The sequence below is a fragment of the Coffea arabica genome, chromosome 3e (genome assembly GCF_036785885.1).
Source record: "Coffea arabica cultivar ET-39 chromosome 3e, Coffea Arabica ET-39 HiFi, whole genome shotgun sequence".
Lineage (NCBI taxonomy): Eukaryota > Viridiplantae > Streptophyta > Magnoliopsida > Gentianales > Rubiaceae > Coffea > Coffea arabica.
In genome coordinates this window covers 11,570,649-11,586,862 of record NC_092315.1, presented here as the reverse complement: position 1 = coordinate 11,586,862, position 16,214 = coordinate 11,570,649, and the positions used below count along the sequence as shown (strand labels likewise).

At 34.4% G+C, this 16,214-nt stretch overlaps 2 protein-coding genes across 2 annotated transcripts; both read left to right on the top strand.

Annotated features, from left to right (window-relative positions):
- The first annotated feature begins 6,340 nt into the window (after positions 1-6,340).
- LOC113737354 (protein FAR1-RELATED SEQUENCE 5-like) lies at positions 6,341-8,366 on the top strand. The gene is made up of 4 exons (XM_027264597.1): positions 6,341-6,852; positions 7,858-7,915; positions 8,000-8,137; positions 8,280-8,366. The coding sequence occupies exons 1-4, from the start codon at positions 6,341-6,343 to the stop codon at positions 8,364-8,366; spliced, it is 795 nt and encodes a 264-aa protein (XP_027120398.1).
- A 3,717-nt stretch (positions 8,367-12,083) lies between these two features.
- LOC113736475 (probable aldo-keto reductase 2) lies at positions 12,084-15,935 on the top strand. Its single transcript, XM_027263482.2, has 5 exons — positions 12,084-12,466; positions 12,756-12,959; positions 13,862-14,034; positions 14,135-14,237; positions 15,389-15,935. Exons 1-5 carry the CDS (start codon positions 12,251-12,253, stop codon positions 15,731-15,733), a joined length of 1,041 nt encoding a protein of 346 aa, XP_027119283.1. The 5' UTR covers positions 12,084-12,250; the 3' UTR covers positions 15,734-15,935.
- Positions 15,936-16,214: the final 279 nt, after the last annotated feature.

Genomic DNA, 16,214 nt, shown 5'->3' with positions numbered 1-16,214 from the left:
CTCAATTTGGACGGAAAGCAGTACATAAGAAGCATGCTCCATTAGAACCAACTTTGCATTCAACAAAAAACAAGTAAAACCTGTTCTTACTTCATTTATGTCCTCTCCACTTCTTTTCTTGTTGTAGTTCAAAAAAAATTTCTAACCACTAAATCCAGTCATTTGCTGGCAAAAGGTTGACATAAATGGTCGACATCCAGTTATTCATGGATTATAGGTGACTTGGATTTGACTATCTATCCAAACGCATTAAATTAGCTCAGTCCATTTAATTTAATTTTTTATCTATCAAAAAAATATATAATAGAGGAAACCCTATTTGCAAAAAATAGAGGAAAGCTATAAAAAACTGATAGGTTGTTGTTGCTTTATCTTGTATAGAAACTACCAGCTGTTTATAACTTTTAATTTTAGGGATAATTTCAGAAACGTCAGGGGATGTTTTTGACTATTGCAAGTAGGTCCTCTCTAATTTAAAAGATTACACTTACCTTCTCTACTATAGCATTTCAGTAACAATATAAATCCACTATGCTAAATTTGTTCTAAAAATCCTAAAATACCCCTTTGTTAGTTAGAAGGGGGGAAAACTCACTCATGAATTTCTTCCACATTGCAACTATTGCAATTCGCATAACTACCACCCTAACGAAGTCAATAAGCCACCTTAATTTAATCCTCGTATTCTCATAATTTCGAAAGCCCAACTTTGCAGCTTTAAAGCTTCCTGTGCAAATCAATTATGACAATTAAAATTTGCATTCAACCTAATCTTTTTCCTCAATTTTTTTTGCCTAAATTTTGCATCTAAATTGACCAATGTCATTATTCAAATTCAATCAAAATGGATGCAAGCTTGTTAATGCTAAAATAATATAACCCCTCAAAAATACCAATATGGAGCAACCAAAAGCAACATTAGATACCACATTCTATGTCTTTAGGCCAATTTGATTACACTTCTTGTATCCCAAAATTTTTTTTTTTTTTTGCACAATTAGTATAATAGTGTAATCTTCCTCAATCTATGTTTCTTTTTTAGCCATCATTTTTATTTTCTTGTTTATATTCTGTATCACTACCATTCTTTTCATTTTTATTTAGTTTGACAACAAATATGCTTTGACAACCTATCATTTAGCAATGTCAATTCAATAATACTTACAAAAAAGGAAAACGAAAAAAAAGAGGATCTATTTCCATAATATTGAGGATTCGGGATGTATTAAATGGTTGTGTAGATGACGACTCTGAAAAAAATGTGGACTATGAAATACAAGGGAGAAAAGGTAAGAGAGAGCATCGAAGAGAGAGAATAAGAGTTTGTTTTGTATGGTAGCCGTTGTTTTAAAATGAAAGATTAGTTTTAGTTGTAGGTTTTTTTAGAAATTATCTATAAGTGAAAGATATTATAGTTATTTTACTGCATGAATGGAGGTTAATGTAATTGTTCAAAACTAAGGGCGGTGAGTGAAATTGTCAGAAACCTCGGGGAGGTTTCTGGAATTATTCCTTACTTTTATCTTGTCCAAAAATTATCACCTCTTTATAACTTCTTTTTTTTTCCCTTCTCTAGAAATGAAAAAAATACTAGCTGTGCTTAGGATTCTTTGTGAGCTTCTTTTATTTCCTACAAACTACCAGCTGTTTGTTGCTTTCATCCATTATTTTGAAAAAACTACCAGTTATTTATGAGTATGATTTTCAGTTCCAAGCTAAAATGGGCATTATATAAAAAAACCACCAACTGTTTTTATCTTCATGCTGATTTGCCTGTCAATAAGGTAAGAAGGAAAATTTTGGTAGAATTTTGCCTTAAATTTTAACAATCCGAAGTAACAACCAAACTGGATACTATAACCAAATTAATATAACCAACTAAAATCATAAAAAAAAGAAAGAGGTATAAGCTTGTCAAAAATGCATTCCAAGTGGTCCTTGACATGGTTCCTACCGAATATGGACCATAAACAAAATAATGTAAAGATACAAATTTTATAATTCAAAAGTTATAACACTGGTGTCTGCACTTCCGAATGGGTTTTATCCTTTCTTTATTGGTTCTAACAGAGCATGCTTCTCACGTGCAGCATTCCGTCCAAATTGATTGTTATTATGTCAATTGTCTCTAATTGGCAAAAATTCAGGAACTTTGAGGATGAAATGTATTCTTGATGAAACTTTAAGGACGAAATTGGTCATCAACCCAACCTTTGAGGATGAAAAGTGCATTTTTCCCTAGCAAGATTTTTAAATATCCTAACTACCCTTTTGCTCGCTAGATAGGAATATTCGTAAACCACTTTGTTTATTTGAAAAAAACTATCATCATTTACATGGTATTTCTTTTGTATTATTACTACATCATAATGCTGTACAATCACGGATAAAACTGTAAATTTGAAAAGTAAAAATGATATTTGAAAACAAATACACTTGCATAGTCATACCTCATTTGATCACAATCACAAAAACTACAAGAAAAACAAAATTCTATTTATTATAATTTAGAAATACATTACTGCATAGTTATCCATTATTCCAGGTTCAAGTGCACAGCAGTTTGCATTGACATTTGCAAGTCTAATTGTATATATGAATTTGACAGGGTGTCGAGCCTGTGCAATAATAATTACCTACTCAAGAAAAATATAAATTTTGTATATAGCGGTGAGCAGGGTCGAATCCACAGGGATTGGGGATAATTAGTTTCTTCTAGAGTCCAGCGCATGGGGGATTTTTGAAAAATATAAAATAACTAATTAACTAGCTAATGAAACAACTAATAAAAATAAACAGGAATTAATCTATAACCAATACGACTCTAGCCAAAGGTGCAACTTTTCAGATACGATCCATTCAACTGATCATCGATGCAAAGATAATTCAATTACTCATTATTAGATTGATTATAGTTGTCATACACGCGATGAACAACCAGTCTTTCCTTAATTTCTCGATAGTTAAGGTATGACCGTTAACTATTTCTCGAACCAAAAAATAACCCTAGGTACGATCATAGAATTTAATTACTCGATTGCATTAATAATTAGAAAAGCCCAATCCTAACCAACAAACACGCTACGAGGGTTTGTTTAAGTCAGATCATACGTTTCCCTAACATGAAACCAATCACGTTAGTCGCCACTGGTATTAATCGATTGAACAATTACGGATTCAATCAATTAATTTGGCATTAGATCATTAGGTTAATTCGAATATCGGGCCCTTGACATTCAAATAACATAACAAGCATAAGCAATTAAATCAAGAAACGTACAAATACCAATGAACAAAAGAAATAAATAAAATTAATTCTATCTCACAGATATTTGGAACCGCACTTTCAAGTTGGCCTTCGATTAGATGACAGGCTTAGCCACACCGCATAAATAAATCTCTACGCAAATCAATTGATTGCAAAGGCATCAAGTTTTCCACTAGGAAGCGAGAAATAAGAGATGTTTTTCTCGTTGGGGAATATTGTCGAACAGTAGGCGTGCGCCTGACAAAGAAAAAGAAAGAAAAGACTAAAACTATTCTAAAGACTAAGCCCCCCAAGCCTCTGCACGATTGTCCCTTTTTAAACCCAAAAGAAAGATGACTAATGTTATCCCTGTGGTCCCCGCCGAATTGGGAGTCAAAGAGCCAAAGAATTGGAGCTCTGCCGAAGTTCTTCCTCGTTTCCTATTCATAGTAGGACTCCTTGTACCAGCCACTCCTCATCAGCAAGAGCAAACGGAAATCCGTTTCTTCCTTCTTGTGGGCCACGTTGATGGAGCTTTGCAGAAGACTCCCACGTGTGAAGTAATTTGCTTCAGAAAGTCCCTCCTTTTTTGTAATTTTCTGTTCCATTCTCTAAAATTAAGTCCAGATACCAAATATAAGTAGATATTAACAATTAAGACAATATTTGGCAGGGACACGGGGAAAATTAATAATAAAATAACCGACAATTAACATCTCATCAGAATTTACCACATATATATAGACATACATATGTATATATATAATTATATATTTAGAAAATGTATGTATGTATACACATTGTAAAAAAAAGTAAGAAATTTAGAGAATGAAAGAAAGATTTAAAATGTAAATATGAGGGTAATATTTGAGAATTCTTCACTTTTGATATTGACATATTAAACTACTATCACGAAAAATGAAATTATACTCAGGGGAGTCCAATGATATTTCAGATAACGCCATCCGAGGTTCTACAAAGTTATTCCATTCACAATATATTTATATAAAGACATACATATCCATATATCTATATATGTATAAATGTATATTTTTAAAATGTATGAATGTATACACGTTCTAAAAAAAGTAGGAAATTTATATGTAAATGGAAAAAAATTTAGAATTTAAATATGAGAGTATTATTAGATAATTTTCACCATTGATATTGGCATATTAAACTACTGTCACGAGAAACGAAATTATACTCAGTGGAGTTCAATGATATTTCGAAAATATCACTCATCCGAGCTTGTACAAAGTTATCCCATTCACAAAAATATATATATAGACATACATGCTAGGATATATACAAATATATATTTTTGAAACATCTATTTCAGCCGCTAACTCCATAACGAATACCCTTTTCGCGGTAATTCCTGTTCATTTTATATGCGTACAGTGTTTAGTTTCTCCGTCAAGCTTGGCGCCTTTTTCAATGCCCTTAGTTTCGCTCGCGACCCTCTTCCTTTGGGAGTTCATTATTTTAGGCACTCCACCTTTTCCATTTATGCTTTCAAATCCCCCAACTTTTCATATGGCCCTTCCACTCAACTTTAACACCCAACGGCTGTTCAAGTTCCAAGTCATAAAATGCCTTTACATGTGCCAATTCAAGGCACATTCTCTATCATTTGTGGCCACAATTGCTTGCCCCGACTTTTTCCTTACCTTTCCACATCTCTTTTTTGACCAATAAACATATCACAGCAACATCCCACTTTACAAACGTACAACTACGTTCCATTTAAAAAAATGTCCTCAACTCCAGGTGGACTAGGGCTGCACTCTTGAGACGTCACTTCAAACTTTTGCCGTTTTACCGGTGCCCAGCTGAACCTCCACTTTTACAGACTAGGGGCCTGGACGGTTGTCAGACAACCGTCCAGAAACTTTTCATGGCCAAGATGTGGTGGGCCCATCATCAACGGTAAAAAAATATGGGGAACAAAATGGAGATGAGTATAGAGGATTGTAGCTCCATTAGAAACTTGACTTGTAACTCCGTTTGGTCTAGCCGTTAAGCGTACAAAAAATTCAAAATCAAAATTTGAAAATCAACATTTGGTACGATTGGCAGGCTTTAAAACTCTTTCAACTTAAAAGAGGTGGGAAGAAAATAGCGGTAGTGAATTTTCTTTGAACACAATACATTGTCGCTGCAGCTCCTTCTGTTCTTCTTCTCTCAACAAACTATTTCGCATAACATAGATATAAATCTTTGTCTTCTTCTCTTCCAACTCTTAAATAAACCCTATCAAAACGGGCATCTTATCTGAGGTGTGCACAAGATAATTGTGAAGATCCGTTGCAGCAACAATACACGCCAATTTAACTTGTGGATGACTGAGATAGATATTCATCGAGTAACAAATGCATAGCCGAGACTTGTGAGCGGCTCATCTGAAATCCACTGCATGGTGAACTCTGTCCAAGGTAAATGCTAATATTATATGTAATTTGATTGTAATAAATGTGTTATGTAGTGAAGCATGATTTGAAAATTATAAGAAGTATGTCATTATCCTTTTGCAGAGAATGGTTAACTTGTACAATAAAAATTCCGTACAGAATTTCAAAATATAAATGAGGATGTGTACAAATAAAATAACATAAGCGTAAAAACAACTTAACAATGTGACCAACTTAAATAACTACACAAACGGTATAAATGACAATGTATAGATTTTGAGAACACTGTCAAACCTTACGCTATGTAAAAGTGTATTTTACATACATGCATTTGTTATGTTATAAGTTGATATAAAGGAGGTACACATTGTTATAAAGTGTGTGCATATGATTGTAAAGTATGTAAATACTGATATTATACACAAATTGGTTATAATATTTGTTTGAAATGCATATATTATATAATGAAATATGCTTTGCAAATTATTAGACTTATGTGATTACCTATTACAGAGAAGATATATATCCATAAAAATTATTTTACAAAATGTTATAAAGTATGTACATATGTGAATACAAATAATTAAGTGCTTATGATATGAATAAGGAAATAAAAAATAAATATAATAGTTTGTCCTGAAAAAAAATAGCAAAAAATGCTTTTGTCGAATACAACACAATGGAGGAAACATTGTGTCCTAAGATCGGCATGGAGTTTCAGTCAGAAGATGAGGCATACAACTTCTACAATAGGTACGGATTAGTTGTTGGGTTCAGTGTTCGGAAAGACTACTTGAACAAGGATAAAGACGGTGTAGTTACATCGAGAAGGTACACATGTTGCAAAGAAGGTTTCAAACGATGGTACGAAAGAGATGTAAAACCAAAGAGAACTCGGGCTGAAACAAAAATCGGATGTGAAGCTAAAATAGGGATAATTTTGAACAGAGAAACAATGAAGTATCAGGTTCGAGATCTGGTAATTGAGTATAATCACACAATACACATTTCAGAATGTGCTCATATGATGCGTTCGCAAAGAAAAGTAAGTATTTCTCAAGGAGCCCAAGCTGAGATTGCAAATGATGCAGGAATATCCTTGAAACAATCCCATGAACTCATTGGAAAAGAGGTAGGTGGATTAGGCAATATTGGCTACACTCGTGATGACTTAAAACGCTATCTGAGATGGTTAGTACTGAATCTTATTTTTGGACTTACATAACTATATCATTTCAATTGACTCTACTATCATAAGCCAATTCAATTGTTGTATATTCTTCTCTTGTCAGTCATCAGAATCCTATCAATCTATCCAAAGCCAAACATCAAGCAAATGTTTGTCATCGAATAATTCTGTGGTAGTAAGTAGCTATTTTTATACTTTACATAATGTGCATTATAGTTCACTCTTAGTTATTTAGTTGTTACAAATTAATGTTTTACTTGTACACATTGGTTATTAAGGTGTGCATAATAGTGATAGGATGTTCATCATATGTTATTTATTTTTGACATAGTAATATCATATTTTGTACATATTAATTGGTACACACTACGACGATCTCTTGATTTAATAGCATTTATATGTTGTTGTTTTATGTGTACAAATTGATATATATGTTGTACGCATTAATTGATACCATGTACCACTGGTTACTTTGTTTTGAAATATCGTTATTACATTTGGACACATGATTACACCTTTGGATACAATTTTTCACAGATTATTAATTTATTTGCTCACATTTATTTTTTAAATCGTACAAGTTACAATTATTTGTCACCCGTTGTTTAATTTTGACATCATGTTATTATTTTGGTACACGGTATATTTTAGTTGGTACACACTATAAAAAGACCTTTCCAAATCTGTTGCATAGTTACTTCAATAAAAAGCCCATAAGTTTGTAGTATAACTTTACAATGTATTCATTTCTGGTCACATATGTACTGAATTTTGATTTTTGTTTAGAATACTTTCGATTGATTTTTGTTTACATATTGTTAATCCAGTTGAACACGTTGCTATACATTATGTACACATTTGCCTCATAATTTTCGTACATCATAGTATCTTAAATTTTGGACAGAATGCGTATTTAGTCTTTACTTGTAGTTATTTTGCTGTTATACACTGTGTTAGTATGACTTTGCAACTAATATAATGTACTACTAGTGATAACAATCATTCAGTGAATCAAATTTTAGATCATCCTCAGTTATTCACTCAGATATGCAGTCTTGTAGGATGGTAAGTGAGATATTGCACTTGTGTGGATAATCAAGATTTTGGACAAATTTACAGTATCTTATTCAGTACAATACTGAAATCTAGCCCGGTGAACCTAGAATCACTCCTCAAATACTGACTGCTCATAATATCCATATTCAAGATCGTAACAATCTCCCACTTTTGATTCCTAACGATCTTGTGAACAAGACAAAGTACAGCTCATTCACCGAATTCTTAATGGTCAGTAATTCTTTAAAAAAATTTATTTAAAGTTATTATTTAGAATTAGTCTAACCTTGCTACAAGACTATTGCAGGGCATGCTTTTATGAACACTGAATATTTGATTTAAATAATTTATTGCTTGTTTCAATGATTGTCAGACCCCCATTGTAGCTTCTGTGGAAAGGTTACAGAGCAGTACTCCCATACATATAAGCGACGAAAAAGTGCAAGTACCTACGATATAAATGGGTAGAAGTTAATTGCCTTCGATGAATATGTATGCTAAGAGGATGCATCTTGTGACCCTTTTGGAACTGGATTGGAACAATGTAATACTAAAATGATTGTTTTCTTTTTATATTAGATAGTAGTTTGACAATTGCAATCAATGCAGAATAGTTTTAGACCATTTACATCTCTTTAATTGATTACAAGAAATTATACATTAATCGTGGTGTGCCAACCCTGGCTACTGCAAACAAAAATTCTACATTGTACCAACAGTAATGAACTTTGCTCCCAACAAAAAATTCTACATGTCCCACTAGTAGTAAAAATCTTCATAACTAGCGAACTTTGCTCCCAACAGTAATCCTAAAAGGAGATAATTCTACACAACACAAGTACAAAATTCTACGTAACACAACTATAAATTACTAGATATTTGTCAATCATTTATTACAACTGATTTTTTCGTCGTTGGAGCAAGCAAGCACCCACATGTAAAAATAACAAATAATCTCTTGAATTCATCTCCAACCTCCATGGATATTAGCTCATCTGCTATATCATGCCAATTATACTTCTTCTTCCTAGAATAATATGGCTCGCTATCAATTCCATCATCTCTAGTATCTTCAACCGGCACTGGCCCCTCACCATGAATTTCAAGAGCCTTTGCTATATCCTCTGATGTTACAGGTAGTACACGTCCACCTTCAAGTTGTACATATGAGTGAGTTGAATTGAAATTATTCACCAACCACATGCATATAATACTTGGAAGGATGTGGCATTGGATCTCCAGTAATCCATCAAATCCTATTTCTTTTATTACAGCTATTTTCGCCCCATCAATACGACCCACAAACTTTAAAAATTTAGTTGGTGTGCACCTAAACTTGTATGCCTATAAAAACAATATAACAATATTGATAAAAATTAACAAATAACTGTCCAATACTTGCATTTGCGCTTTGAAACTTCTAAAACATTTAATTTCAAAACAATAAAATTTGATGCTACGTTCTTACTTGTTTCGCTACATCACTCTTTATGCTTTCTCCCCTGTCCGCTATAGACTTTTTGTAGATTTTCATCAGCTCCTTATATTTCTTCATATCTGCTTTATTCTTCCATACAAGTTTCTCCTCATCACTCAGTTTGTTCCATGCATTTCTAGCAGATATATTTAGCTCCTGAATTGTTATGCCTTTCCCTTTGCTTTTTGCTTGCGTGTGAAGTCAATCCTACCATGATTTAATATGATTAGATCCATCACATAGACTTTTGATTTTATCATGAGTTTTTTAACTAATTCAAAGCCCCAAATGTAGACAATAATCCTTCTATAAAGTCAGTCATATATACTTGTATGCAATGAAATCACTTGGTGGTCTCACCGGCTTTACTGGATTATTATCATGATATTTCTCAACCTGCTTGCCTTTATCTTTTGTAAGATTCATCTTCTTGGTTCCCCGACGTCCCATAATGTATTATTTGAAACTGCACCAAAATAAATGACATGACAAAAACATAAGGGATAATTTCAATATCCTATCCCCTGAGGTTTCTTCACAAAAGTATATTATCACACTTCTGTTGTTACAAATGTACAAGAGATTTACATAAAGTTACAAAATGTTCAACAATTATTACACTATTTATGGACGGTTGATCTAACAACTGCTCCTACCTCACTCCCTAATATTAAATAGTCATGGAGTTTTCAATGATGTTAACAGCAACAATGGACATTATGCCATTGTCAAAATTACAATTCCTAAGTAAACAATCAATTACCATCAATTGAATAATGAATATTATGCCATTACCTAATGAAAGGACCTCCTAAATAACCAGAAAATCAACAATTGAATAATCATACTTACAGTATGTTCTTTACCATGTGCACTATACACAGGTGAAAGAACACTATGTTTTTTTACCATGATATGGGTTTGTAAACTATAATAAGTAATAGGTACAAGAAAAATATCAATTGATACAAACAACATAACAATATGTCATGCCAACTTTATTTGACTAAACTCTCAATCCAAAATCATATAACAAATTAATAGCAATAACGGAAGAATGTATTCTGCTTAACTGTGAATATTGATAGTTATTGCATTCTCAGAATAGGTACAGAAAAAAAGCAAGCAACTAATAAAAACTCTTTTGTCACCTTTCACATGATGTTCTTATACTCCCTACAACAATTTCTTTTATATGCATTGCAATTTCTATTGTCCAAACAAATCAACAAATTGTAAGTCGAATTGCACTAGTTGTAACTATGGATTTGGGTGTATTCAAGTCAACCTGTTCGGCAGATTTTGTCTCAAGAAGCTCTCCAACAATAACATGGTTCTCTGCAATCATAATGATTTGTTCAGAAAGTAGTGAAGTAATTACAGGCATTAAATTAAAGAAAAGAGAGGTATTAAGTCCTAACCAAAAATCCTAATAACAGTTTCCAGAATGGAATCAAGAAATTCTTTTGCAGAAGCCTGTGTTGTTCCACTAGGAGACATTACAGGAGACATTACAGAGAAATTACTAGTTCTTTTCTCTTGAAATAACGAACCTCCTCAAAAGGGTTGTAAGCAAGAAGAAGACACAAAAAATAAGTACTAAACTAATTAAGCTTGCAACCTAAAGAAGAAAAATAAAAAAGATAACTTTTTTACAAGCATAATTTCAACACTTTTAACTGCTCAGCTGAGCTACCCAGTTCGAAATAAACAAAGCTCCAAAATTTCTTCAATCCACCCCACGAAAACTAATGTGAAACTTCAAGACTCACTAAAATAAGAAATTAACTCAAAAATCCCAGAAAATTTTGACCCCAATGAATTAAAAAATGTAAAGAAATGAAGAATATCAATGTTGAGGATAAACATTACAAGGGCAACAGAGGAGACAAGGGCATAGGTAGCACAGAGAGTGTAAAATATCCTATCTTGCCATTCAATGGATTCGTTGATCTTGTGCCACCAGTTGGCCTCGATTAAATTTGAATCTCCAACTATTACAACACCCCAGGGCTTTGAATTATGCAGTTTCTCCTTCTCCAAAAAAACACCGTGGGTCTTCTTTAGGAGGAATTCAGGCAGTTGTTTTGGAAATTAGCAGACAATGGAGAGATAAATGGGAGTGATTTTGTGGAGTGAAATGACAATTCTTTTGTGGAGTGATTTTTTGCATTAACAGACAACGGGTAAAGGGTTTGGGAAATGGGGAAAGTGAAATGGGGATTTCTGATAAAAATGAACTTTTTATTAATAATTTGGGCGGGATAAATTTGTTGCATGCAAACGCCATTTGACGATAATGCTCCATCCGTTTTCAAAATTTTTATTTTTTAAATTGCCACTCAATAAAACGACGCCATCTTCTTCAGTAGATATAACTCTGCGACGTGGCTTCGTTTTCACCGTTGATGATAGACCATCACATCTTGGCCATGAAAAGCTTTTGGACGGTTGTCTAACAACCGTCCAGGCCCCTGGTCCCACTTTTACCACCAGCTCACCAGACATCCTCAATGTTCGTGCCTGAAAAGTGTCCAAAGTTGCTGGAAGTGGTAGCTTTTCACTTGGTACAGATATCTGCACCATAGTCGGGTCCATGCCAGATCTTATCTGCAATTTGTCCACTAGATGAGCTCACTGACTACGTCATCATACTATCCAATTCTCTATTTAACTCTCCCTGCTTTCAATGCTATACCTGAAGAGAAGAGGAGAAAAGCCAGGAGGTGAGCTCACTGACTACGTCATCATACTATCCAATTCTCTATTTAACTCTCGCTACTTTCAATGCTATACCTGAAGAGAAGGGGAGAAAAGCCAGCAGGGTTTTGGAAAAAATTTAGTAACAGAGCTCAATAAAGACAAAAATGGCGGCAGGAGTGAGGAGAATCAAGCTGGGACCACAAGGCCTAGAGGTGTCAGCCCAAGGCTTAGGTTGCATGGGGATGTCTTTTAGCTATGGCCTTCCAAAACCCGAGCCAGATATGATCAAGCTGATCCACCATGCCATCAATAGTGGCATCACTCATCTGGACACCTCTGATGTCTATGGCCCCCATACTAATGAAATCCTCATTGGAAAGGTAAAGTCAGACCTCATAAGCCAAAATGGCCAAAACCAACTTCTCTCTCTCTCTCTGTTTTTTGTTTTTTGGTTCAAGAAAGTATAATGAAGACCAAAAGCAATTTCTGTTTCTTTTCTTTTTTTTTTTGCGATTTATTGATGGATTTTTGTTTGTTAAGATTTTTATACTGTATTTGGATTTTTTTTTATGCCTATACTAACTCAGCTGAGATGTGGTTGGAAATTTCTGTTTTTTTTATTGGGGGATTTTGCTTTTTGGTAATTTATTTTGAGTGTTGTGGAAGTAGGCATTGAAGGGGGTGGAAAGGGAGAAAGTTCAAATTGCAACGAAATTTGCGGCAAGAATGTTGCCAAGCGGAGAACATGTAGCATGTGGCCATCCAGACTATGTGAGGGAAGCTTGTGAGGCCAGTTTGAAGAGGCTAGATGTTGATTATATTGATCTGTATTATGTTCATCGGATTGACACAACGATTCCTGTTGAAATCACGGTTTGTTTTCGTAGCCTTCTATTTCCATCAATCTTTTTTTTTTTTGGATTAATTAATTCAGTTCGAGTTGTAGTAATCAATAAGAGCAATTTGTCATATAGCGGTTTGTAAGTTTTGCTATCATATATGCTAACCATGGTTCTCTGTTTGAGCTCTAGAATGAGGAGATATTCCCAAAATTATGATGAAATGTAAAAATATTCTACAAAAAGGGTGTGTGTGTGTGTTTTAGTTCATAGGGTCCTAGGATTTACTGAATGTGAGTTCAGTGAGCCGACATTTGGTCAATGCGAGCTCGTGGTGAATGGGACTTCGATCAAAATCTAACCTTTTTAGACCTGGCATTTACCATAGGCAAGCTCTATTGAGTTTGCATTTGACGAATGCATGAGGACCATCTTGTCCAGAACATACAACCAAAAACACCCTTTTGTAGAACAGTGTTGAATTTCATCATAATCTTGGGAATTTCCCCAAGAATCAGAGTTAGATAAATGTCCCCCCGCCCCCAAAACAAAAAAGGAAATAGGAAAATCTATTTCCTTATTTGAAGTCTACGCAAGTAAACAGCAGCCAAGCATTGTTTGGATTACATTGAACTATTGTTTTCAGTACTATTAAATTAATTAAAGGGTTCTACAGTAGAATATGTTCACGCACCCCCCCCCCCCCCGGGTTTTTCTTCTCTTAATTTTATTCATGTCTTTGCAATATCACTCGTGTATGTTTTATAGCTTAGTTAGGCTATAGTAGTCCTCTGCATTTTTCAGTATTCACCGGAAGTTGATGGATGTCCCCAAGCCTTTTTGCTTGTGCTTTTGTATTTGTTGTGAAATTACAAATAGATTTGCACATTAGACAGATTTGTCAATTGAAATCCTTCTATAACCTGCAACTTCTAGGTTGGAGCTCTGAAGCAACTGGTTGAAGAGGGTAAAGTAAGACACATAGGTCTATCTGAGGCCTCTCCAGAAACAATCAGGAGGGCTCATGCTGTTCATCCCATAACAGCTGTGCAACTAGAATGGTCCTTGTGGACGAGAGATGCTGAGGAAGTGGTTATTCCCACATGCAGGTAAGTCATCCAAAAGATATGCTCCCCATAATAATCTTCCATAGTTGGGAGCTTGTATTGCCCCCTCAGCTTACTAATTCAGGATGATTTTTAATTATAGGGAACTAGGCATAGGAATTGTATCATTCAGTCCTCTGGGCAGAGGATTCTTTGCATCTGGTACAAAGTTGACGGAGAACTTGACTAGTAACGACTTCCGTAAGGTATGTGCTCAAGGCTTGTGCAATGTGAAATTTTACTCCGATCGCAGATTACATCTAGTAATCTGAGTCCATTGTTGACCCCTCCTTGCAGCCCATGGGGTGTTTTCCAGAATTCGTAATACGTTGAATTCATGGTTTCCGTCGATTTACTAGAAAATATACAAAAGTTTTCTTGCGTATATCTTCCTTTGTTTTTGGTTCTCAATTAACTTTGTATGTTACTTCAACTTGCTCTGAAGTCCGTGTTTCAGAACTGAAATGGAAGCAGTTGTTCGTTAGTAAGAAAAATCTTCCTATTATCTTGTTTTTGACTAAGTTCTCTTGACTATAGATTCCTCTGTGTTTGGCTCATATGACTTTGCTATGTTACTTGAACTTTCTCTGAAGTCTATGTTTCAGAAGTGAAATGGAGTCAGTTGTTGCTATGAAAAACCTACCTGTTATCCTGTTTGGTCACTGGTCACATTTCCATTTTTTCAAGCAGTTACTGGCGACATTGTTTTATTTTCCTTTTCATATGCTTTCTGCTGTCTTTCCCTGCCACCATATCTGACAGGGCATCTTTTAGAAACAGGCAAAAGCACCACATCATTTTTTTTTTATCTTAAAGCAAAGATCTGGAACGGGCACTGTACCTCTGTATAATTCGTGAATCTCATAGTGAGTAAGTATCCACTATGGTTAAGCAGATACTAAAACAGTATCCTCTGCATTTTAAATCTCATTTTCTCGCTTAAAAACTTGAGTTTATTTGGTTTGAACTTATGGTAGCTGCAGATTAATTTCAGATATGTCATTGAACATTTACTGTTACTCTGGCTCTTGTGACCATGTGACAACTCCCTGAGATTGTACTAACATATTAGTCCAATCGCCATATTACACTTTCTTGCACTCCCTTTTTGCTTTTACCTTGGCATGTATGTGCCTGGAGTGGTAGTACAAAAGATGTCATGGCATCATCTTTTTTTTTTTTTTTTTTGTTATTTAATTCTCTGGTCGGAGGTGAGAATGTACGTGGTAAAATTTACAAATGCCTTCTTAGTAAGTGATGCTTTTATGGTAGATTTTGAAAAGCAAAGCACAGGTGCATGGGCACAATCAGTCTATATGATTTTAATGTTTACAGCAAATGTTTGCTGCGTTTGTAGAGTTTCCCAAGGTTTCAGAAGGAGAATGTTGAGCACAATAACAAGCTGTTCGAGCAGGTTACTCAGTTGGCAACAAGAAAGGGTTGTACTCCATCCCAATTGGCCTTAGCATGGGTTCATCATCAAGGGGATGACGTCTGTCCCATTCCTGGCACTACTAAGATTGAGAACCTGGAGAGCAACATCAAGGCCTTATCGGTGAAGTTGACACCGGAAGAAATGGCTGAGCTTGAATCAATTGCTTCAGCTAATGCAGCAAAGGGTGACAGATACCCACCTGCTATGATGGCACATACTTGGAGATTTGCAAATACTCCGCCTCTGTCATCTTGGAAAGCTACATAGAAAGGTGTAATGGCTCTTGGTAGCTGATTCCTCTGTACTCTTGTTTTCTTTGAAGGTCTGTTACATGGTTTACGTGAAGCAGCTCTGTTATCTGTTTGTACTTTATTATTATGGTTGGCAATTAAACTTAGAACCCGAACCAGCTCGGACGATTGTATTGACAAGTAAAATTACGATTGAAGCTTCCTTTCCAGGAGTGAAACAGTATTGGGTTATGGTTCTAATTCTCATTACATTATGGCAATAATTTCTTATTACAAAAAATGAAAAATAATACTTATATAAAATATTTCACTTTCCTTTTTCCTTGTTTGTCCTTATTACTAATTCTTTTTGATGTTTAAATATATTGATATTTTCTTTTAAAAATATTTCAATATCACAAATTATCATGAAAACCTATAGAATTTATTTAGTAAAAATAACTTATATAATTTCTATAATTACGTCTACAATTATAACACTATTTCCTGGACACTAC

Coding starts and splice junctions, on each gene's coding strand:
- LOC113736475 (XM_027263482.2), top strand. CDS start 12,251: ATGGCGGCAGGAGTGAGGAGAATCAAGCTGGGACCACAAGGCCTAGAG. Junction 12,960..13,861: donor CGATTCCTGTTGAAATCACG/GTTTGTTTTCGT, acceptor TGCAACTTCTAG/GTTGGAGCTCTGAAGCAACT. Junction 14,238..15,388: donor CTAGTAACGACTTCCGTAAG/GTATGTGCTCAA, acceptor CTGCGTTTGTAG/AGTTTCCCAAGGTTTCAGAA.
- LOC113737354 (XM_027264597.1), top strand. CDS start 6,341: ATGGAGGAAACATTGTGTCCTAAGATCGGCATGGAGTTTCAGTCAGAA. Junction 6,853..7,857: donor TTAAAACGCTATCTGAGATG/GTTAGTACTGAA, acceptor ACAATCATTCAG/TGAATCAAATTTTAGATCAT. Junction 7,916..7,999: donor ATATGCAGTCTTGTAGGATG/GTAAGTGAGATA, acceptor ACTGAAATCTAG/CCCGGTGAACCTAGAATCAC.